The 23667-nt window shown below is 45.1% G+C and overlaps 1 protein-coding gene across 1 annotated transcript; it reads right to left on the bottom strand.

The window, feature by feature from the left end:
- Window positions 1-6072: 6072 nt before the first annotated feature.
- On the bottom strand, window positions 6073-23578 carry LOC136679283 (sorting nexin-18-like). The gene is made up of 2 exons (XM_066657725.1): window positions 21776-23578; window positions 6073-7587 (listed from the first exon to the last, which is right to left on the bottom strand). Exons 1-2 carry the CDS (start codon window positions 23280-23282, stop codon window positions 7334-7336), a joined length of 1761 nt encoding a protein of 586 aa, XP_066513822.1. The 5' UTR covers window positions 23283-23578; the 3' UTR covers window positions 6073-7333.
- Between the last annotated feature and the right edge of the window lie 89 nt (window positions 23579-23667).

Below are 23667 nucleotides of genomic sequence, written 5' to 3' on the forward strand. Positions count from 1 at the left end.
CAAAACATGGGAATTTCTTTTTTAATTCATCCGAGAACTTACATTTACGTTTCAGCATAGCTGCTCGAGATGAGGGTAGGTACATGAGCTTTGCCTGACGTAAACAAGGACTACTGACGTGCAGACTGACCAATTAAATGTTTACAGAGAAGGTTATCGACCAATAACGGTAGCTCTACAGTCAGACCGTCCAATCAGAAGATTTTAGGCTACTTCACCACGCCCCCTTCTCACTCAAGCGAACCAATCGGAGTAGGGGAGGGCGGGACTAGTTTGTGAACGAAACTTCTCGAAGTTCTATGTAAGCTATAGAAAAACAAAATGCCGGACATTTTTTTAAGTCTAAAAAAGAGGACGTCTGGTCACCCTAGTTGATGGTTTGTGTTTGGTAAATATAGGCAGAATTAGCCAGCTAGCCGACTAGCGTTCCTTAACTCAGTGAGAGACAGTGGTACAACCGCTAAGAACACTTTTATGACCCTGGGGTGCTTTTGTAATTTAATTATCTACTCACTTTGAGACTTAAGGCACAACAAATTAAACAGAGGGAGAGGGAACGGAGGAGAGAGAAGTTTGTATTACAGTTTTTATGAATGTTCTCATGTTTTTCCATCAATGTTTAAATTGTCTCACACTCGACTGAAATGGAGCCTTATAACTGACATTTATACAGTAAACATAATACATATTTTTAACTGTTTCATGTATGTGAAAGACGTGAGATGTGATCACAGCACGTAATAAAAGTAATCATACTGTTGAATGTCCGTTGATGGTGACATTTATTAAGTTCATGTTATAAAAATGCTTTTTACTGTCTGTCAAAGAAACTCACCGTACTCAAAACACTTTGTTGGATCAATGTAATTTATCTAGAAGTTGACACAACTCAAGAAGACTGTCACAAATCGTTGCGTTGATTTTTTTGTTGTTGACCCAATGCTATTCCTTCTGTCATTTCTGATCAAATCAAAGACAGACATTATGTGAAGCATCCTACATGTTGCAGCAACCCACCCATACACTACCCAAAGCCAAAAGTTGGTGGAAACCACCACTTCCAACTCGTCTGCTGAAATTAAGGACTTCTCATCACCACAGTAACAGCTTCTGCTCTTCTGGAAAGGCTTTAAAAGCTTGGTGTTGGAACATTTCTGTGAGGATCGGATAGCATTCAGCCATGAGACTTTAGAGAGGTCAGGTGCTGATGCTGGATGATCAGATTTGGAACAACTTCAAAAAACGCATAGATGGCGCTCCATTACTCAAACAGACAGTTCCACCGCTCCATCCCATTGATAGGGGTTAAGAACCAACTTACCCATGCTAAGCTTTGGCTCCATGATTTAAGGCTCATGTTCAGCTGCTCCATTTAATTTTATTTCATTTTTATGGCGATTTTACAAACTGGTTGGACCTTAAAGTCCGTAAACACCTGAACACAGAATATATCATGATCAAAGACTTCTGTAACTGCTTCATCCTGTTCAGTTTCACGGTGGGTCCTACGTAGAATAATTGGTCGCAAGAGATGAACACCAGTCCATTATTGGTGACCCAAGACTTACTAATCACAAAAGAAAAGAACCTACAACAGCTCCACGGTCTCTAGATTGTTACATTATTACTGACTTTCACTGATGGATTGCTGGTTTAAGTCGGCTAACAGATATCACTGAGCATGTTTTTAGATCTCAAACTCCTTCCTCCGCAGGATCTGGTCAGTATCGTGAGGGAGGAGGACAAGGAAATTCAAACCCTGATCTCCAGGGCCGAGAAGCTGTGGAGGGTGGAGCAGCCGGGGTTTCCCCAGGACAAAGTCTGTGTAGTGTCAACTCTGGCCCATTAAACTGACTCAGCTCCTACCAGCTCAGCAGGGTCAAGCACTCATCAAAGCCCAGGAACTGGAAATGCAGCCTTTGTGTGGCATGTTCCTGGAAGTCATTCAGAAGCATTTCTGGGAATTCCGAGGTTACGGCAGCGTGTGATATCCAGGTCCCCTTCCTTTTCACATGGACTCGGGACTGACATAAGGAGCACACAAGCACAAACTGGGTAAGGGTCTTGGGGAGAAGACACTGAACTCCACGCTGAATTTGACTCGTGATGAGGCTCTAACCCAGTCCCCTGTGGCCCCCGGAGCTGTGCAGCAGAGACACCACCCTGAAGAAAATAATGTATGAGTAGAATATTTAATGTGAACACAAGTTTGGGCCAAGATTTTTGGGAGAGCCTGGAGCGAAGCCTTTTCCAACTGTTTGGAATTTGGGATTTGTTTTCATACTATGCCCTCTCTCTCTGACTAATGGCTGCAGTATTTAACAGGAGGGTGGAGCAGGAATTGGGTTTTAATCTAAGAAGGAATCTCATGGCTCCAGTGCAATTGTTATGAAAAGAGCCAAACAGAATGTGCTCTAATTAGAAATTGGGCCATTACACTGAATGCACCATTAATGCCCACCATTTTAAACAAAGTTAAACCCTACTTCATCGTGTGCATGAGTTCCAAAGTCTGCACAAAGTTATCCTTCAATACACATTCCGATATTTATTTTGTTGATGTCTTCAGTGACTCGTTTGGATCATCACTTGAATTGTCACCACTGTTCACCATCTGGACCTGTGCAAATTTATTTATTTATTTTCTAATTAAACTGCAATCTGATAAACTGACACGGCTCAATGGATACGCATCTGCACAGTCAGGGAACACACACAGACGATGCACTCGTGTCAAGGTGGTTGATTCAACGTCATGGATTTTGATAATTATAAAGAATGCTTTTGTAATTTTGGAGGCAGCCAGGGCTTAAATATGTTTTTTTTTTTTTTTTTTTTTATAAATACTCCTCTGTGCTGTGTACATGCCATATGGGGTGGTTCCACAGACAGGGACTAAGACTTGTCCTAGACTACATGGCATTTTGAACTGTGATTTTCCATTGAAAGGAGGATATAGTCCAGGAAAAAGTTTAATCCCTGTCTGGAAAACCACTCCTCTTCTTCGTCCCGTCAGGGGTCGCTAAAGCGGATCAACTGCGATCTACACCATTGATCTGGTACATCGATCTGCCCTTCCTGACGCAACACTCCCTATTTATTCGGGCTTTGGGACCGGCACTGCCACGCAATGCATTCCAGTGGTTAGGTGCACACACTCGCACCTAAGGACAATCTTCTGAATCCGTGGGAGGAAACCGGAGGACACAGGGAGAACACACCACACTCCTCACAGACAAGTCACCCGGAGGAAACCCACACAGACACAGGGAGAACACACCACACTCCTCACAGACAAGTCACCCGGAGGAAACCCACACAGACACAGGGAGAACACACCACACTCCTCACAGACAGTCACCCGGAGGAAACCTAGCAGACACAGGGAGAACACACCACACTCCTCACAGACAGTCACCTGGAGGAAACCCACGGAGACACAGGGAGAACACACCACACTCCTCACAGACAGTCACCCGGAGGAAACCCACACAGACACAGGGAGAACACACCACACTCCTCACAGACAGTCACCCGGAGGAAACCCACGCAGACACAGGGAGAACACACCACACTCCTCACAGACAGTCACCCGGAGGAAACCTAGCAGACACAGGGAGAACACACCACACTCCTCACAGACAGTCACCTGGAGGAAACCCACGGAGACACAGGGAGAACACACCACACTCCTCACAGACAGTCACCCGGAGGAAACCCACACAGACACAGGGAGAACACACCACACTCCTCACAGACAGTCACCCGGAGGAAACCCACGCAGACACAGGGAGAACACACCACACTCCTCACAGACAGTCACCCGGAGGAAACCTAGCAGACACAGGGAGAACACACCACACTCCTCACAGACAGTCACCTGGAGGAAACCCACGCAGACACAGGGAGAACACACCACACTCCTCACAGACAGTCACCCGGAGGAAACCTAGCAGACACAGGGAGAACACACCACACTCCTCACAGACAGTCATCCGGAGGAAACCCACACAGACACAGGGAGAACACACCACACTCCTCACAGACAAGTCACCCGGAGGAAACCCACGCAGACACAGGGAGAACACACCACACTCCTCACAGACAGTCACCCGGAGCGGGACTCGAACCCACAACTTCCAGGTCCCTGTGTGACTGAGACGCTACCTGCTGCACCACCTCTGGAAAACCAGTCCTAAATGGCCAAAAGTCTAATTTGTGAGTTCATCACATCCAATGGTGATATCCAAAGAAAGCTGCCAATAAAATAAAATGCACTGGAGCAGGTGCACATGAGCTCCACAAGTGTTGGCTAGAAAAGTATGGAAGCCCCAGCACTGAATGGAGCAGTTGAACCGTGTTCTCTGGAGGGATGGGGTTTCATCGACTGTGATCGAGAACTAATCATCAAACATCAGTTTGTTCTTATGGCTGTCATCAAATCCTCACAAAACTGATAACCACTTAGAGTAAAGCCTTGGTTAATATCAGAGGCCTTAACAGCAGCAGATCAATCACACCTTGATTTCAGAAGAAATGACGTATACATGTGATATAAAAACCGTTGACCATAAATGGCAACTCCTTCACTCCCATTTCAAGATTTTACATCATAACAACTCACCAAACTCAGAGTTATACGGCTCTGTCGCTCAGGATTGATGGGAGGACCCATGCCCGTTGGTGGGAGGTTAATTTGGCTAAGAGCCCTGAGGTCCGTCCTGCTGAAAGCCGAGCGTAAGCTGAGGGCCAGGGCTCCGTGCCAGAGCCAAAGAGAGAAAAGGACCAAAGCCTGGCAAACAAGCCCCGTTCCCACGCCACGGTGCTGAAAACCCACATTCTGTCACCATTAAAGCCACAGTTCTTTAGGGAATGTATTCAGGACAGCACTTAAATCACCAGCACTGAGACCCTCTACCTTCAGTTAACAGCCACGCTCCTGTCAAATTATGCTCTCGGGAAAAATAACAACACTTTACCCTCAACATTCAGCATTTTCAGAGTTGGAGATAAAAAGAAACACTGATGAGAAACAGTTTCGACTTCAGAGCTGTGACCGGTGCCAGAGCGATCATCATTCTCACATCCTTCATAGAATACATAGAAAACACAGCTTCCTCTTTTTATTAAACAAGAAATGCCATGGTTGTGCACTGACAGCTTTGAACAAGACTCGCACCTTCTCTCTCTCTCTCTATTTCTCTCTTTCCATTTTAGGCCACTTCTATCACTGTATTCATCAACACAGCGTAAACAACAGCTGCTATTTTCATATTACGTCAGACAATGCTCTAAATGGATACAAGGTTTTTCCCACAGCGATGGCAATGTATAATCCCAAACAGACCAATAGGAAGGGACCCTGAATAATAATTATTTTGCTCTGACAGTCATTATCAGTCAATATTTTGGAAGATCTTTCAGAAAACTTTTTCTTTTTAGCTGTATCTCAACATATTCCACAAAAAATGTGTATTTTTATATTTATATAATAAAGACACCACTGACAGAAGGCACCACCCAAGCCCCTGCATCTCAAACCCCTGAGCTGTGATGTCAGCACTCACCAAGGAGTGGGGAATTCAAAGCTCCTGATAACGTAATCCCAAAGTTGAGTACTGTCCAACAGGAAAGTCCCACAGCTCTTTCCGACCAGACTCAAGTCATCTGGCTACACCCACAATCAAGAAAACCTGCTCTGAGGACTGTCCCCCAGCTCTGAAAGTTAACCACTACCTCGACTCAGGGTTTCAATCTTCTGCATCCGACTGAATCTGAACTGAAGCTCAGTTGTGTGGTCTGTTTAAAAACGTGTTTGTGCTGTAACCCTCCTGACCACGCTTTAGTGTAAACACACCGAAGCTTGTACTAACAACAAATCCGAGTGTTCTTCTGCAACTTTAGCCTCTAATCACGGCGTTTCATTCACAGATAGATAGATACGACTCGTGGCCAAATAAGACGAAGCTTTGGCGCATCACATCATTAAAAACAACACTGCAACATTTTCCTTATTCATGAGGCACCGAATTAGCATCAACTAAGAATAACAACACTTTCACAACAGAGAAGGACATCGCAGAGCTGAATTGTGTAGGAGATTTATTTTGGAAGATAACATTCTTTTTTTTCCTCCAGCAGAAATGTTAAATAAAACATGTTTCTTTCATTCATCCTTCAGAAAATAAATTCTCATCCCTACTGGGACATTACGACTCAAACACCAGGCTCGTCAGCCGAGGAGAGCCCTGTCTAGTCTCCATTACAAAATCCAAAAAAACAGTCCTGAGTGAGCTGTGCTTGGTTTATCATCATAGTTTTGCTCTGTTTGATTTCCTGCCTCTCTTGATTTAGTTGGATGCTGACCCACGGGAGTAGTTTTGTGTTCCTTTCGGGAATGATTGGGTAATCTAACTGGGGTGCAACTGTTTTTCCTAAATGCTCTGTCTCCAGTGCCGTACTTAAAATAACATGGGAAAAACCAGCCAGGAGAGCCAAATTAGGGCATCCTTCCTTTCCCAAGACATGGCCTAGCAGCTGAGATCTTAGATAATAAAACCGGGCCTTGTAAAATCAAATATCAGGACGATACACACTGTGAATACACACTGCTTTAAAGAATTATTTAAACAAGGACAGGGTTGAAGGCACGACCAAGTGAACACAGCTGCTCTGTGAGTTATTGATCTTTTGAATTCTTGTAGAACGTTGGCTACCTTGAAAGAGCTCAGGTGCTCCAAAGGCTGGCAGTGGAAAGCCACAAAACGGCGCTGAGGAAAAGCTGTCCTTCATATTAAAAGGTTTAGTCAACAGCGTGAGAAGGCTGGGCAAATAATGTCCTCTAAAACATGTTACATTAGTAGCATAAGCAGTTGCTTTGTGACGATAAAGCTTACACGACTCAGTCCAATTGTGGCTGCGTACTTTCCAGTGGAGCGCTTTCTTGCACCTTCCCCTCTGTACTGGTTTCACAACGCAGGTGGTGCAGGTGTTCCAAAGGCTGGTTTCAGAGGTGGAAACCACCGGCCCTGCCCTCGTGGCTGTTCTTAGTTCAAACCGACAGCTCCCACCTTTCTGGAAAAAAAAACAACAACCTCTCCTAGAGAGGGTTAACACTATCTCACCACATATTTTCCTCTAAGCTTTATTTAGCCCCTCATAGCTGTGGCAAGACATTCATTGCATGGCTAAAGAATTCACAGAGATAACCAAGAGGGAGGTTGTTTGCTCGGTTCTCAGTTTATAGTATTGCTAATCAGAGCTGGCTCACACTCGCCTGGCTCTACACCAGGACAGTGGGTGAAGTGAGGTGTGAGGTTCGGCCGTGGTCGATCTAGGCATTGTCGTATTTCCTCAGGGCGTCCTCCAGTTTGCCTGTAACCTTCTGAAAGAATGAGATCTGCTGCTGCAGGTAGTGTTGCATCTGAGCCTTGTAATCGCGGACTCGGATGTGGTGGAAGTGCTGGATCTCGGCCAGGGTGGCGAAGGAGATGATGTTGCAGCGCTCGTTGATGCCATCCGCTTGCTGTCTCTCCATCTTCCCCTCCTCCACGTGCTTCTGGCTCTCCTTCACCTTGGTTAGGGCACCTTTGGGAAGATCACAGGGATGGCAGAAATTTTATTTGAGTGGAAGTATAGCTAAACAATTCTAAAAATATATTACGGGTTCATTATACCTACGCTCATCGGCCCGATATTTCTTAAGGGAATTCACAAGGAGTTTTCCCCTCATTGGCCCTAATAACAGCCTTTACTTTTCAAGGAAGGTTCTGCAGTAGATGTTAAAACTTTACTGTGAGCCTTTGATTACTATTAGCGGTATAAACATTGATGAGATCCAATACTGAAGCTGGAGGATTAGTTCCAGATCACAAACCCCACTCCGGCACATCCCAAAGATATTGGATGCTGCTCCATCACACCAGAAAAATGCAGTACCAATGATCCACAGCCCAATGCTGGGGGTTTTAAAGCCTCATCTTGATGCATAGCCTTGGGCAGGTATGTGTTAAATTCATGTGTGCATAATGAATCAGATCAGGGTTTTTAAATGTTTTCATTGCTAGAGACCCATACTTTTTTCCAATTATTTATATTGTGACCCTATATGACTACATTATAAAATAAAATATAACTGATATTTCCTTGGCAGCACAGTGGCACAGCAGCTCCTGGAGGTTGTGGGTTCGAGTCCCGTTCCGGGTGTCTGTGAGGAGTGTGGTGTGTTCTCCCTGTGTCTGCGTGGGTTTCCTCCGGGTGATTGTCTGTGAGGAGTGTGGTGTGTTCTCTCTGTGTCTGCGTGGGTTTCCTCCGGGTGACTGTCTGTGAGGAGTGTGGTGTGTTCTCCCTGTGTCTGCGTGGGTTTCCTCCGGGTGACTGTCTGTGAGGAGTGTGGTGTGTTCTCCCTGTGTCTGCGTGGGTTTCCTCCGGGTGACTGTCTGTGAGGAGTGTGGTGTGTTCTCCTTGTGTCTGCGTGGGTTTCCTCCGGGTGACTGTCTGTGAGGAGTGTGGTGTGTTCTCCTTGTGTCTGCGTGGGTTTCCTCCGGGTGACTGTCTGTGAGGAGTGTGGTGTGTTCTCCCTGTGTCTGCGTGGGTTTCCTCCGGGTGACTGTCTGTGAGGAGTGTGGTGTGTTCTCCCTGTGTCTGCGTGGGTTTCCTCCGGGTGACTGTCTGTGAGGAGTGTGGTGTGTTCTCCCTGTGTCTGTGTGGGTTTCCTCTGGGTGATTGTCTGTGAGGAGTGTGGTGTGTTCTCCCCGTGTCTGCGTGGGTTTCCTCCGGGTGACTGTCTGTGAGGAGTGTGGTGTGTCCTCCCTGTGTCTGTGTGGGTTTCCTCCGGGTGATTGTCTGTGAGGAGTGTGGTGTGTTCTCCCTGTATCTGCGTGGGTTTCCTCCGGGTGACTGTCTGTGAGGAGTGTCGTGTGTTCTCTCTGTGTCTGCGTGGGTTTCCTCCGGGTGACTGTCTGTGAGGAGTGTGGTGTGTTCTCCCTGTGTCTGTGTGGATTTCCTCCGGGTGACTGTCTGTGAGGAGTGTGGTGTGTTCTCCCTGTGTCTGCGTGGGTTTCCTCCGGGTGACTGTCTGTGAGGAGTGTAGTGTGTTCTCCCTGTGTCTGTGTGGGTTTCCTCCGGGTGACTGTCTGTGAGGAGTGTAGTGTGTTCTCCCTGTGTCTGCGTGGGTTTCCTCCGGGTGACTGTCTGTGAGGAGTGTGGTGTGTTCTCCCTGTGTCTGCGTGGGTTTCCTCCGGGTGCTCCGGTTTCCTCCCACAGTCCAAAAACACACGTTGGTGATTGGTGACTCAAGTGTCCGTAGGTGTGAGCGTGTTGCCCTGTGAAGGACTGGCGCCCCCTCCAGGGTGTATTCCCGCCTTGCGCCCAATGATTCCAGGTAGGCTCTGGACTCACCGCGACCCTGAACTAGATAAGGGTTACAGACAATGAATGAATGAATGATATTTCCTTTTTTTTTCTCCACACCACTACTAAACATATTTTTAGAATTACGGTGAATCCCATTACTCCATTTGGAGAGGGGGTTGGGGGTCTCAGATCTTCTTGCAGAGTAAACTAAAACAAAAATAATTATTCTATAAAAACCTATGTTAACAACTGCATTACCTTGGTTTAATGTAGCTTCAATATATAATGTTCCTATAATTCATAACATACATAAACATCGCTGGTAGCACACAGGTAGGTAGCTAGTTCATTTCCAGTTCCACCTTAAATGATGAATCTTTTACATTCCAGCACCTGATATTACAGCAACATTTAAGGCGGAACAGGAAGATTGTTATAAAAGCTGGGGGTTGACCTGTTTCGTAATGGAAGATTTTAACTGCTACACCGTGTAACTCTGTTTCAGAGATGATGCTTGAAAACAAGGGGGGAGGAGAGGGCTGGACAATATAAAAATTGATATCTCAATATTAAATGTTTCAATAACAATGACATGATTTTTAAACACATTGCCATCAGTTCATTCAACTCAATTATTTACCCATATTAATATTGACACAGCCGAGAAGTTTAGGTTTGAAGCTGATGTCATGTTACTTGTTTGTTCTGTGGCTTTTATATTCTTCATATCGATATCGGAATTCTATCGCACCAACTGAAATTAAGAAATATATCGCGATATAGATTTTGTTTGTTTCGTCCAGCCCTAGGTAAAGTCAAAATTAAGACATGGAATTCACCATTACTGTTAGAACAGGAGCGGCCGGGCTAACTACAATGTCTGGGTAAATAAAGTTTGCACTGAGTGTTGGTGTACATTTTTTTTTCTTCCATTTTGTGTTTATATTTATATAGTTTTTAAAATGATTATATGTCTGCACCACATCTAAAACTACCACAGTTGCACCACATCTATTACTCACAGTCCTAGTTTACTCCACTACCTACTAAACTATGCAATGTGTCAATACACAACCTACTTTAAAGCAACATTAGGTAAGATCTAGTATTTTTGCTCCTGGGCTTCCCCTACAGAGGCATAGAGTAATTTCTTTAAAGCACTGTCCTGAAATCAAAGGGGGTCGGTAGGGGAGGTGACCTCCTACCCTGCTCCAGTGATATCATTGTGTAGTTTCTGCAGTGCTGTGTCCACAGAAGCAATCACAGATGCTCTCTGTCCTCTATTACAGCTCAGTGAAGAATCACAATGAGTTGGAATTTTTAACTTTAAGGTAGAGATAGTACCTAATGTTGCTTTAATTTCCAAATTAATCAACTCAAGGGAGCCAACCATGGGTGATTTTAGCACGTTCTATGCTACTGTCCGACTATTGCTCACAATGAGCCTTCAGTTCACATCACCGTGCAACATTCAACAAGGACGCAAAGTGAAAATATTTGTGTTAGCCACAAGAGAACTGAAATCAAACTTAGCTACGAGTCACAGTGTCTCAGAGAGAACTAGGAGAAACAATCAAAGCCTACAGAGATTCATTGAGTCAATGCACCACAATTATTTTTGACATTTGGTGATTTAATCTATAATCCAATCTCTCTGTTTGTTCAGGAGGTTTGGGCTCTGTTGGTAAATTATACAAAATGGCAATGTAATAATATGAATTCTGATAAGAACCAGTGTCACACAGATGTGTGCAATATTTGTAGGACCTGTAGCAAACAGTGAAAAATGTACATAGTCCAATATCCTACAGTAATCTTTCCTGTCTAAAGAAATTCCCAAAACACATGCCTCCAAGTATGAAAATCAAATACAAATATCTGTCTTAGATTGAAACCCCTCTGTTTCCTCATAGGCTGTAATTTCACACCTTAGAGGAGGAAGTGAAGTGACGAAGAAACATGCAACAAGCAACAGCTGCATCCAGTGGGTTACTGTTGTGCCAACATCAATTAATCAACACTGCAGAACCCAACACTATACAAACACACACACCATAAAAATTCCATGTCCAACACATCCATCTGAAGCCCACACAGAGGTTATAAACATACACTGGATAATTTTCACAAAGTTGGCAGAAATTTCCTTCCACTTGTCAATGTTTGTACACTTTAAAGCGGACATATTCATTCATTATCTGTAATCTCTTATCCATTTCAGGGTCGTGGTGGGTCCAGAGTCTAGGCGGGAATACACCCGGGAGGGGGCGCCAGTCCTTCACAGTGCAACACACACACATTCACTCACACCCTCGCACCTATGGACACTTTTGAATCGCCAATCCAGCTACCAACGTGTGTTTTTGGAGCGTGGGAGGAAACCGGAGCACCCGGAGGAAACCCATGCAGACACAGGGAGAACACACCACACTCCTCACAGACAGTCACCCGGAGGAAACCCACGCAGACACAGGGAGAACACAACAGACTCCTCACAGACAGTCACCCGGATCGGGTCTTAAACCCACAACGTCCAGGCCCACTGTTCACCCCGACCCTAGTAAACAGCAGTCAGGAGTGAGGAGCAGAAGCTCTGGTTTTTAGCCATTTTCGCTATGTTCTCTTTCTTCTGTTTGTACTCAGGAGAAGGTGGGACTCCTCTAAAGTAGCGGGGCAACATCATAATGACTCATGTATCCCATGTTTTCTGACTTAGGCAGCCCAAAAAAAGCTGAGTGTGTGGTCTTGTTTAAGGGTGTAGGGTTTGGTTAATACGCAGATGCAGTGAACAAGTGATTTTCCTTCATAATACGTCCCCTTTAAAGGGTCAATAATCGGTCAGATCCCAGGGGTTGGGGCTCGCAGTTCTTTCTTTCAGGTAAAGGGATTGAAATAAACAAAAACACAGTGTTACTGCGATTTAAAGTAGCTCCCTCTGGTAAAATGCCAGCCACTGGGAGCTGTGGGTTCTTTCTATAAAAGATACTCATGGAGATGTTTTTGAGACGATTTAAAACGAATCCATCTGTGAGTGGAATGGGGATTTTTCTTTTTCTTCAGTGAATCAGTTAATAATTAACTCAACATGAGAGCAGACAGACAACTTCCTGTGAGCAACATGAGATACACTAAAATAGGTCTGTCGTGTTACAGAAGGAAAATCCCTGCCGAGTAAAGACATGCCTATTTCAATACCTCAGCATCCGTGGAAAACAGTCAGACATTGACATTTTATCCACCACACAAAGCAGTACCGCTATTTAAAGCTAAATTCACTGATGGCCTAATCCTGGACTACACTGGATTTTGAATGGAGACTTCCCCCTGAAAGAAAAATAGAAACTCAAGAATAAGCTTAATCCCTCTTTGGGAAACAGGCCCACACCGTTTACAACCAAATAACAACAACATCCTCTATAGGTCTACAGCCAAGTGACAGCCCACCTCCATACTATGTTCCTCTGTGTCTTACAGGCATATGTTCTCATTATTTTGTGCAGTGTCATGTAGCGCAGCACAGAAAGCACAGATGGCTGACTTCCCTTCTTAGTGAAGGAAAACATGCGAGACATTCCTAAATCTCCCATCCCCCTAAACAACTCTTCACATTCTGCCTTCTGGCCACAGCAGCCTTTTCCTCGGAGTCGCTCAGGACAATTCTCAAGTGACACTTCTGGGGTAGGATCCGCTCCCCTGATTTAAAGGGGATTTATTATGAGAAACCCACTTGTTCAGTGCATGTGAGCGTTAATTTGAGGACCTGGAGCCCACCAACACACACTGTCCAACTTGTCAGTTTCTGTGGGCTGCCTAAGTCAGAAATCACGGGATTAAATGAATCATTCAGATCTTGTGTTCCTTCTGACGTCAAGGGTAGACACTTTAAAACTGCCCCGCCCTCTTGTCGGGGTCTCTCCAATCGTAGAGCTAAACCCGCGTTTATGTGACAACACAAAGACGAGGCTAAACGAAGCAAAACAAGCACAAAGAGCGTGGAGAAATAAGAGCACTGTGTGAAAACTGAGAAAATGGGAACGGGGAGGAAAGAGAACAGGTGAAAACGGCTAAAAAAAACAGAGCTGCTGCTCCTCATTGCGAACAATGACTAATTGTCACTTTCACACATGAATAAGCAGAAACCCTAGAGAAACTCTTCTGAAGTGGTCCTTTCACACAGTGGGAGATTTTCTGTCTGAGACTCATTCACGCAACGGGACGCGTGCCACGTGCTTTATGCGTGGAGCGGCGTCTCTGCAGCATGTGCAGGAGATACTCTGGGATATTAGCGGCTCTATTCACAAACGGACTAGCTCTGACTTTACCCAGAGATGCTCCCACGGTGCTAGGAGGACGAATATTACGCGTGTTTGCATTCACACAGACAGCTCCTCCTGGTAAACTCTGGAACATTCCTGGGTTTCTGTGCATGTAAGAAAGAGGCCACAGTGTCAAAAGCTCAAGACGATCTACTGCAGTGTGAATACAAATGTCTATAGCCATGCCTCTCCCTGCCAGCCACACTGACCACACTGACAAGTGCTTCAATATGCTTGTCTCAAGTCAGACGCCTCACTGGCTGATGCGTCACACCGGAGAAGTTAAATAGTAACAGTACATTATGAAGAGATATGGCAGGCGATAACATTACACATGCTAAACAGACCCTGAAGGGTCAAACTGAAAGCAAAGGTTTATGTTTGAGGAGTCATGTCTAGACATTTAGATCAACAAGAAAGACCCTGGTTTTGGTTTTACGTTAAGTTTTCTTCAGCCAACCCATTTTAAATTGACAGACTAGATGTGCTAAATGGCCAGCTAATATTCGACACCTTGAGGGGAAAATGCAATAAAAGGAAAGATGACTCACAGGAGGCACTTGATAGAAAAGTCTGTGGGGAAAATGAGTGAGCAAAGACAAGGAAGAGCTAGAGACACAAGGAGACGAGTTTGAGAGAGAGAGAGAGCGCCACAATCAATCCGATTGCTGCAGTAACACTTTGCTTATTACGTAACAATGCATTACACAACACTGCTCCTAACTGCTTCACTGTTGGCTTGAGAGTTGTGAACAGTGGTTGGCTATGACCTCCCTTTACCACGTTACAGGAGCAGGGAGCAGACAAATGGGCTTTCACTCTTGTGAATGTGTGCTTAATTCCTTAACAGAAAAGTCTTTTTGACCGCTCTTAATCCTGTAACAAGTAAACACAGGGCATTGCTATGTCATGGACATAATATGAAAATGTACTTATTCAATACATATGCACATTAATTCAGGGATCTGGAGCCCACCAACCCACACACTATGACACAAGGCCATGCAGTCAGTTTTCTGCAGGTTGCCAAAACCAGAAAACATGGGATAAAATGTATGGAAAGAGCGGGGGCACAGCGCTGCTGTGGTGTTTGATCCTTGTGGTGTTTTCACCAAAGCATATCACAGACATTTCATTAAGACCACAGAACACGGAACTGTTTTTGCTTGTGTCAAATAAGGAGAGTACATCCCAGCTATAGCCACTGTCATCATTCAAGAAAAGAAAAAACCTATACCTTTCTTCACCGTTGTTGCTGGTCTAATGATCATATTATCTTTATATAGCGTTATAAATCATTAGTTAGAGCTGGACGATACAGCCAAAGTTAATATCACAATATATTTCTTAATTTGGGTCGATACGATATAATTCTGACATCTATCAGAAAAATAGTCTCTTCCTCACAGACAGTCACCCGGAGGAAATCCACGCAGACACAGGGAGAACACACCACACTCCTCACAGACAGTCACCCGGAGGAAACCCACGCAGACACAGGGAGAACACACCACACTCCTCACAGACAGTCACCCGGAGGAAACCCACGCAGACACAGGGAGAACACACCACACTCCTCACAGACAGTCACCCGGAGGAAACCCACGCAGACACAGAGAGAACACACCACACTCCTCACAGACAGTCACCCGGAGGAAACCCACGCGGACACAGGGAGAACACACCACACTCCTCACAGACAGTCACCCGGAGGAAACCCACGCAGACACAGGGAGAACACACCACACTCCTCACAGACAGTCACCCGGAGGAAACCCACGCAGACACAGAGAGAACACACCACACTCCTCACAGACAGTCACCCGGAGGAAACCCACGCAGACACAGAGAGAACACACCACACTCCTCACAGACAGTCACCCGGAGGAAACCCACGCGGACACAGGGAGAACACACCACACTCCTCACAGACAGTCACCCGGAGGAAACCCACGCAGACACAGGGAGAACACACCACACTCCTCACAGACAGTCACCCGGAGGAAACCCACGCAGACACAGAGAGAACACACCACACTCCTCACAGACAGTCACCCGGAGGAAGCCCACGCGGACATGGGGAGAACACACCACACTCCTCACAGACAGTCACCCGGAGCGGGAATCAAACCCACAACCTCCAGGACCCTGGAGCTGTGTGACTGCGACACTACTTGCTGCTCCACCGTGCCCCCCACCTCTTGGCTTTGTTAATATTAATATTTAACTTATTTAACAATTATTTAACAATTTAAAAATTAAGTGCAATGTACTGATGGCAACGCCCTCTAATGACCGTCAGTCAGTGACAGACACTGTAAATAATGTATATTGAAATACTGATAATGTGTATGAAAATAATATCACTGTTATTGAAACATTTTGATATTGAATCATTGTCCATCCCTATCATTACTTCACATTATTATAAGGAACTACATTAGCATAGTGACATTTTCTGCAGTCCAGCCATGTTACAGCAACATACTTTCACTTGTCCACTGCCAATATTTTAGTCTTTAAAATGTGAAATGTGCCACCACTTGAGAAGTATTTCAGGACCATCATTAGGAGTCAGAAGTGTTTTCTGAGGTTTCTCATAAATCGTAAGGGTTGTGGGGTTTTGTTAAGGCGGTGGTGAATCAGACCCGACACTGGAACATGTGTGTGGACCCGTCAGCACATTCGAGCAGCTGGACGATCTCCATTCTCTCTCTAAAAAGGCAGAACTCTGCTTAAGCACTTCCTCTGTACTGACTCCAGCCGTAAGCAGAAGACATTTTTTCACACTATGTGCCCAGAAGTGAGAACAGACGAAACAGTAACTATAAAAGGTAACAGCAGTTTGTGACGATATATGTGCTAAAGTCTGTAAGTCTTCCTTTTATAACGACTGGCTAATGGAGGCTCTGCACTGACACAGATCAATGTTATGTTCATGAACAGATGTGGCTAGAATTTCATTAGTCCCCAGTGACTACAAAAGACACAAAACAAAAAGTATGGAATGTAAAACACGAGTTACACAGGAAGGAGAAGAATGTTAGAGTTGCTTAAGGCTATTTCCTAGATCATGCAAGGTTAACCCTCTGAGGCTGAGAATAATGTCTGTCAAATTCAATGTATAATTTTCACGCATTAATTAGTCAACTTCCATTCCACCCCATGATGTGAACCACTGGACAGACCCAAGCGTTGCAGGTGCACACTGACTGCCCAGGTCTGTCACATCAGCCAATAGATGCCCCATGCGGGCAAGGTTGTCCCACCCACTCAGAGAGAGTGAGGCCAGCTTTGGATGGCTGAGACATCACTGTGAACTTGCACTCTCCCTACCACAAGGTCAATGCTTAAACCACTGGGCCACTCAGAAGCCCCTGAATGGGTGTTGGTGGTGATATCTACCTTTTAATATAGTACAAATATGGCTCAATCGATTCTGTAGAGTCTGCCTTTCAATTCCACATTACTTTGAGCTCACACATGCCTCGTGAGGCTATGAATATGGGTCAAGATAAACTAGATATAGCTCATCTATCTCTCACCATGATATGGTGGATTTGTTTGTGCATCTGCATTTTGGGTGAAAATGGCCAATGGACACTGATGAGTTAAAGTTGGGCTGGACGATATGCCCAAAATTTATATCATGATATATTTCTTAATTTCAATCGATATACTGCCAATGTCAATACGAATAATATAAAAGCAACTGAAAATCTGCCCAAGAACAAACAAGAAACCAGATATCACCTTCAAACATAAACATCTGGGCTTTGTCATAAACTAATATTTTTAAACCAACTTTAAAATTGCATGCAATGTACAGACGACAGTACACGATATATATAATATATAATACGATATAATTCTGATATCTATTAGAACAATAAAAAAGCCACAGAAAAACTGGAAAGAACTGAAAGCAACATGACATCACCATCTAAAAACAACTTCTTTGCTTTGTCAATATTCCATCCATTCATTATCTGTAACCCTTATCCAGTTCAGGGTCGCGGTGGATCCAGAGCGTACCTGGAATCATTGGGTGCAAGGCGGGAATACACCCTGGAGGGGGCGCCAGTCCTTCACAGGGCAACACACACACTCACACCTACGGACACTTTTTGAGTCGCCAATCCACCTACCAACGTGTGTTTTTGGACTGTGGGAGGAAACCGGAGCACCCGGAGGAAACCCACACAGACACAGGGAGAACACACCACACTCCTCACAGTCAGTCACCCGGAGGAAACCCACACAGACACAGGGAGAACACACCACACTCCTCACAGACAGTCACCCGGAGGAAACCCACACGGACACAGGGAGAACACCCCACTCTCCTCACAGACAGTCACCCGGAGGAAACCCACGCAGACACAGGGAGAACACTCCACACTCCTCACAGAAAGTCACCCGGAGGAAACCCACACGGACACAGGGAGAACACACCACACTCCTCACAGACAGTCACCCAGAGGAAATCCACACGGACACAGGGAGAACACACCACACTCCTCACAGACAGTCACCCGGAGGAAACCCACGCAGACACAGGGAGAACACCCCACTCTCCTCACAGACAGTCACCCGGAGGAAACCCACGCAGACACAGGGAGAACACCCCACTCTCCTCACAGACAGTCACCCGGAGGAAACCCACGCAGACACAGGGAGAACACACCACACTCCTCACAGACAGTCACCCGGAGGAAACCCACACAGACACAGGGAGAACACACCACACTCCTCACAGACAGTCACCCGGAGGAAACCTAGCAGACACAGGGAGAACACACCACACTCCTCACAGACATTCACCCGGAGGAAACCCACACAGACACAGGGAGAACACACCACACTCCTCACGGACAAGTCACCCGGAGCAGGAATCGAACCCACAACCTCCAGGACCCTGGAGCTGTGTGACTGCGACACTAACCTGCCATGCCGCCGGCTTTGTCAATAGTTAAAAATATTAATAACTTGAAAATTAAGTGCAATAAACAGACGACAGCACACTGTAAAGACCGTCAGACATTACACCATATATTAAGATATTGAAAATGTGTTTAAAAATCATATAATTGCTACTGAAACATGTTATATTGCGATATATACTGATATTAAATTATTGTCCAGCCCTAAGTTAAGGTATGTCTTTACAAAAGATGTGAAGAATTTCTAAGATCTGCCTTAAACTCTTCAGATTAAGGACTGAGTTATCTTTCTACACAGTGCACTGGGTCAAACAGTGCTCCTTACAGAGAGAACTGAAACTATTCTGAACGACTTGAGGAACAAATGCATTTAAAAGAGACTTTAGAAAGAAATACATAAATCAAGATAAAAGACTCCTGAGGGTTTAGTACACATCAAAAATATCAGTTTGCGACATGAACAACAGTCAATGACTTATAAGTGAATAAATTAAGTTATGACTCTGGTGAAGCTGCATAAAACAGACCCTTAACCATGTGACATTAAATATTTCCCCTGGCAGTCTCTGAGTATCTACTAGGGGTTCATCAGAGAGGCAGGAGGAGGTGGAAAATGAAGCAGATGGTAAGTGACTGAATTATAGATTCGTCACAAAATGGAGCTTTCAAAATCAGGGCCACGTTACAAACACCCTCCCTTCCTTCTCTTTAAAAGACATCTTGGGGCAAACAAACAACACCTTCTTCAGAAAACCCTGGCCTTGTCATTGAGAGTCTTTGCTGCCTGCTGCAAAAGCATCATGTGGTTTCTCTTGGGTGTTTAGTTTGAAGTCAGTCAGTCGTGTTAAGTGTGAAACTGTGGGTGGAAAAGAAATGATGAAGTCTAAGTAGATGTCTCTCTTGAAGATAAGGAGAGCTTAGGAAATACAAAACACAGCATGGAAGAACAACAAGTTTTGCTATCAAAGAGAAAAATGCCAGTGTCCATATTACACTAATAGTATCATACTACTGTAGTATTTTTTTTTTTACACAGGTCATTCTAAACCAACACTAACAGCTACAGACTTCAGTGAGTTCTGATCAGATTATTTGGGTGGGGTATGTAATATATACCGTTTTTTTCTTTTTATTCTGACAGTAAAAATTAATCTGAAACATTAATTGTTTTATAGCCAAAGTGTACTCTGACAGTGGAATTTTCCCAATGCAAAATCAGCAATTTCAACATCAGCTAGACTTCTATTATCCACACTGCACTAAATCTAAGTGGAGACAGTTGGAATGAATAACATGGAGCTGGTGAACTATTTGTAGAATGGTTGGACAAATAAAAAGCAACCAAAAACCCATGGGTAACACCACAATCACAAGCAATAAATGGCAATATTCAAGTCTCAGGGCAGAAACAAATCTGACATGTCGGTTTTCTAAATAACAGGACCTAGACCTTACCCTACTCCCAATATCGGTGAGGGATATGTTCCCTAAATCACTCAGGCATACTTTTCCTGTCTCTGAAAATAAAAGTAACAGTTGTGTTACCAGCGACAGGAGGGGGTAGTATTAACCTGTCACTACCATGAAGTCCTGATGAAATAATAATAGCTTATATTTGGTCTATATATCATGTCTAGAATTTGTTTTTCATTGACCCTACGGGACATTACCAAGTCTTCACAGGCCTACCATAGCAGGGACCTAAGCGTCCAAGTTGAATTGGTTACAGCAGGGTCAATGCGGGAGCCTGCGAGCATGACACAGCCGTTCAGCGTGTCCAACACATTGTCCCGCCACAATAGACAAGTCTCTACTTTGACAGGGTTATTATACTCCATCAAAAGTTGTGGGCTTTTTTGTACACACGCCTTTCGCCTCTTATTAAAGGGACAGTGTTGATTTCTAGTCTCAACGTACAGACCTTCATGTACTAACTCGAAGAAGATGATGATGTGTCCTGTTTTACTTGAAAACCATCACCTTCAACAAACAAACAAACAAACAAACATCCTATGAAGATGGCAGAAGAAACTGTGTATTCATTCGTCCTGGTCAAAGGGCTCTTGTCCAAGTGCATACCCTTCATGACCGTCACAGTTCACCTCCATTTGTTTTTCTAGTGATTGGTATCAGATGAATACTCAGTCTATGCAGTCGAGTCACATTTCACAGTCAGCTTTTGTAGATGTAGACAAGAAACCACAGTATGCTTTCATGGGTGGGTCACATCCCTCATATTGGCTCAAAATAAAAAATGCAGCCTTAGGACATTTCAACACAGCTAAAATGTTACGTTACGAATTTTTAACATATATGTAAACTACATACAGCCACTAAAACTGCCAGAGGTAATGAGAATGACCCCTAAAATAACATACTGCAGAATATGTTGTCACTAAAGGGTGTATAGTATTGAATAAAATGTGAACTAAACTATGTAATGCCAACCATTATACCTTCTGAAATGTAATAACCAGCCCTTAGGTAGTTCAGATGATGTCATGTCAAGATAAAGTTGCATGATTTCCCAACTCTTTGTCATGGTGTGGTGTTTGTTCAGTCTTAGTGGCCTTGATATTAAATGTAAATAGATATTTCTACACAATGGGCTTTAAATAAGCCAAAGTACCTCATCTAAAACTGACCACAGTTCCTGGCTCCTTATTTTGAAACCTGTTCCAAGCCAGCCACGGTTTTCCTGGTTTTAAACCGTAATGTCAACCAAAAAAAAAAAAAACCTTGGGGTTAAGACGAAGGCCATGTCTGTAATATCTACTAAATTATTAGCTGATAAAGCAAACCTGGGCTCCTAGGTTAGACCACTCTAGTCCTGAAACTGGGAGTAACCATCAGTAATATACAGTATGTTAATAGGTGACTCCCCTCCCGTTGTTTATCAGAGTTATTGACCACATTATGGCAGACGTGGTTGCGTTAATTTCTGTGTTTCAGTTGTTCAACGTGTCAATATTTTCTCTCTCCTTCTCTCTGAATGGAAAAACACACACAGCCCATGTGACCCAGCAGTTTGCTGAAACTAAGGCCACTGATGTGGCCCTTGGATCCAAGTAAACAAGTAGAGACATGCAAAACTCCCTGCTGTGGTTCGGACTAGCCCAAGCATTTCAGACTTACAGGACATGCAAATGTGTGAGTAAATACCTTTCTGGACGTGGATGATGTCAGGGTAGTTGGCCAAATGTCCTTGGTACAGAGCTAACAGGTCCAGGACCGGGTCGACGTCTTGTTTCGGCTGCTCCGCAAAGTAGTCGCCGATGGCTTCGTAGGCCTCCCCTGTGTACGCAATGGCTTGGTTCAAACCAGTGGAGTAGGTCTGCTGGTCAAGCTCAAAGGCTTGGCTGAGATACTTAAAGGACTGTCCAACTTTCTGGTATTCTTTCTTAAATCCAGCTATCTGCTTCCTGGCAAACTCATTGAGAGTGGCGCTGACTTGGATCACACTGTCATCCATCTTCTTGGTGAAGGCCTTGAACCCATCAGTCTTGCTCTCCACCTCCTGGAGGTCAAGCGGGGCCACAGGTGTGCTGATGGTGAGGAAGAAATTGGCCCCGACCATCTCATCCTTCTCTGCCTTCCTTTTCCCTTGTTTCCAAGCCTTTTCATCCGTACTGCTGCAGGTGAGGAAGTGTTGGAAAACATCACACCTGGCCAGCACCGGATGGCTGGTCATGTGGTTCATCCACCAGATGAGACCTTTCCTCCTCTTGGAAATGAAGTCTTCCTCAAAGCGCCCGGTAGCCTGCTTCTCAGGGATGTGAGGAACCGAGATGACCGGGAATTTCTCCACCAGTCGAGCGTAGAGCCAGTCGAAATGTTTGTATCTTCTGTTCACAGGGCTTTGGGTGTGTGTTGGTGTCAGTTTGTAGGAGATGTAACTTTTCATGCCTTTGAATTTGGTCTGCTTGGTTGGATCATCAATAGTGCAAGTGAAAGGGTATGGATTTTCCTGCCACTCAGGGCCATGCTGACCCATCACGACACAGATCTTGTCGCCGTCCTTCACGAAGCCAGACGCTTCGCCGAGCACAAACGCTTCCCCTCCCGACTTCACGAAAGTCGAGAACCTGTTCAGGTTTCTGCTCACGGTGGCTGAGCTTTTAGCCTGCTGGGCATGTCCTCCTCGGGACATGGAGGTGGACACTCGGTAGGTGGAGGGTCCATTGCCTTCGAAGTCGTGGACCCCCCTACTGACAACTCCTGGCTCATCGGCTACAGTGGAGTTGTCATCCCAGTCATCGTCCCAGTCGTCATCACTTCCCTGGCTGGCTGGGTAATTCTGCTGGTGCTGGTGGGAGGATGGCGGTGGTGGTCCAGAGAAAGTTGTGAAACTGGACACTGGCGCATTGTTGCGGTCCCCGGCTTGGTTTGGAACGGAATCAAAGCCTCCAGGGGGGATGTTGGCATACCGAGAGCCCTGTAAGGCATCCACAGACGGGTTGTTGTTATTGTGAGCGTTGGCTTTTTCACTTTTCAAGACTTCAACGTATGACGCCGGGACGAGCCCTCTCTCTCCTCGGGTGTTGGTTCCCTCCAACCACCCCTCAATGTCCTGCTCACTGTAGAGAGTCACAACTTCATTCTCCTTAACGGATATCTCTCCGGGGTTTTCTGAAGTAAAGTCGTACAACACTTTCGCTCGGAGCGCCATTGCAACACCAGAAGTCGTAAACAAACAACACAGTCTCCAAAGTCCTTCCAGCCGGCTAAAGGCAACGGCGGCTAGAGCTAACTCTTGTAAACGGACCCAAACTATCTCACTCCTCCGCGAACACAACACTAGCTACATACACAAGCACTTTCTGTCCTGCCTTACCCAGGCTGCAAGAAAAACAACCCCTTAACTCCTCCTATCCCGAGCCCGGTGACGGGCCGCCTTCGTTAAAGCCGAGCCGCGGTGTTTATAAGTCGTCTCTCCATCGCTCAGACCTGTTTCTCTCACGGATCCCAGCGGTGGAGTACAAACTCTCCCCGCGTCACCGCTCCGAATCACCGGGGGCGGAGCTCCACCGCACTACACTGAGTTGACTCTTTAG

The sequence above is a fragment of the Hoplias malabaricus genome, chromosome Y (assembly GCF_029633855.1).
Source record: "Hoplias malabaricus isolate fHopMal1 chromosome Y, fHopMal1.hap1, whole genome shotgun sequence".
Classification (NCBI taxonomy): Eukaryota; Metazoa; Chordata; class Actinopteri; order Characiformes; family Erythrinidae; genus Hoplias; species Hoplias malabaricus.

Coding starts and splice junctions, on each gene's coding strand:
- LOC136679283 (XM_066657725.1), bottom strand. CDS start 23,282: ATGGCGCTCCGAGCGAAAGTGTTGTACGACTTTACTTCAGAAAACCCC. Junction 7,588..21,775: donor CATCATCCACGTCCAGAAAG/GTATTTACTCAC, acceptor ATCTTCCCAAAG/GTGCCCTAACCAAGGTGAAG.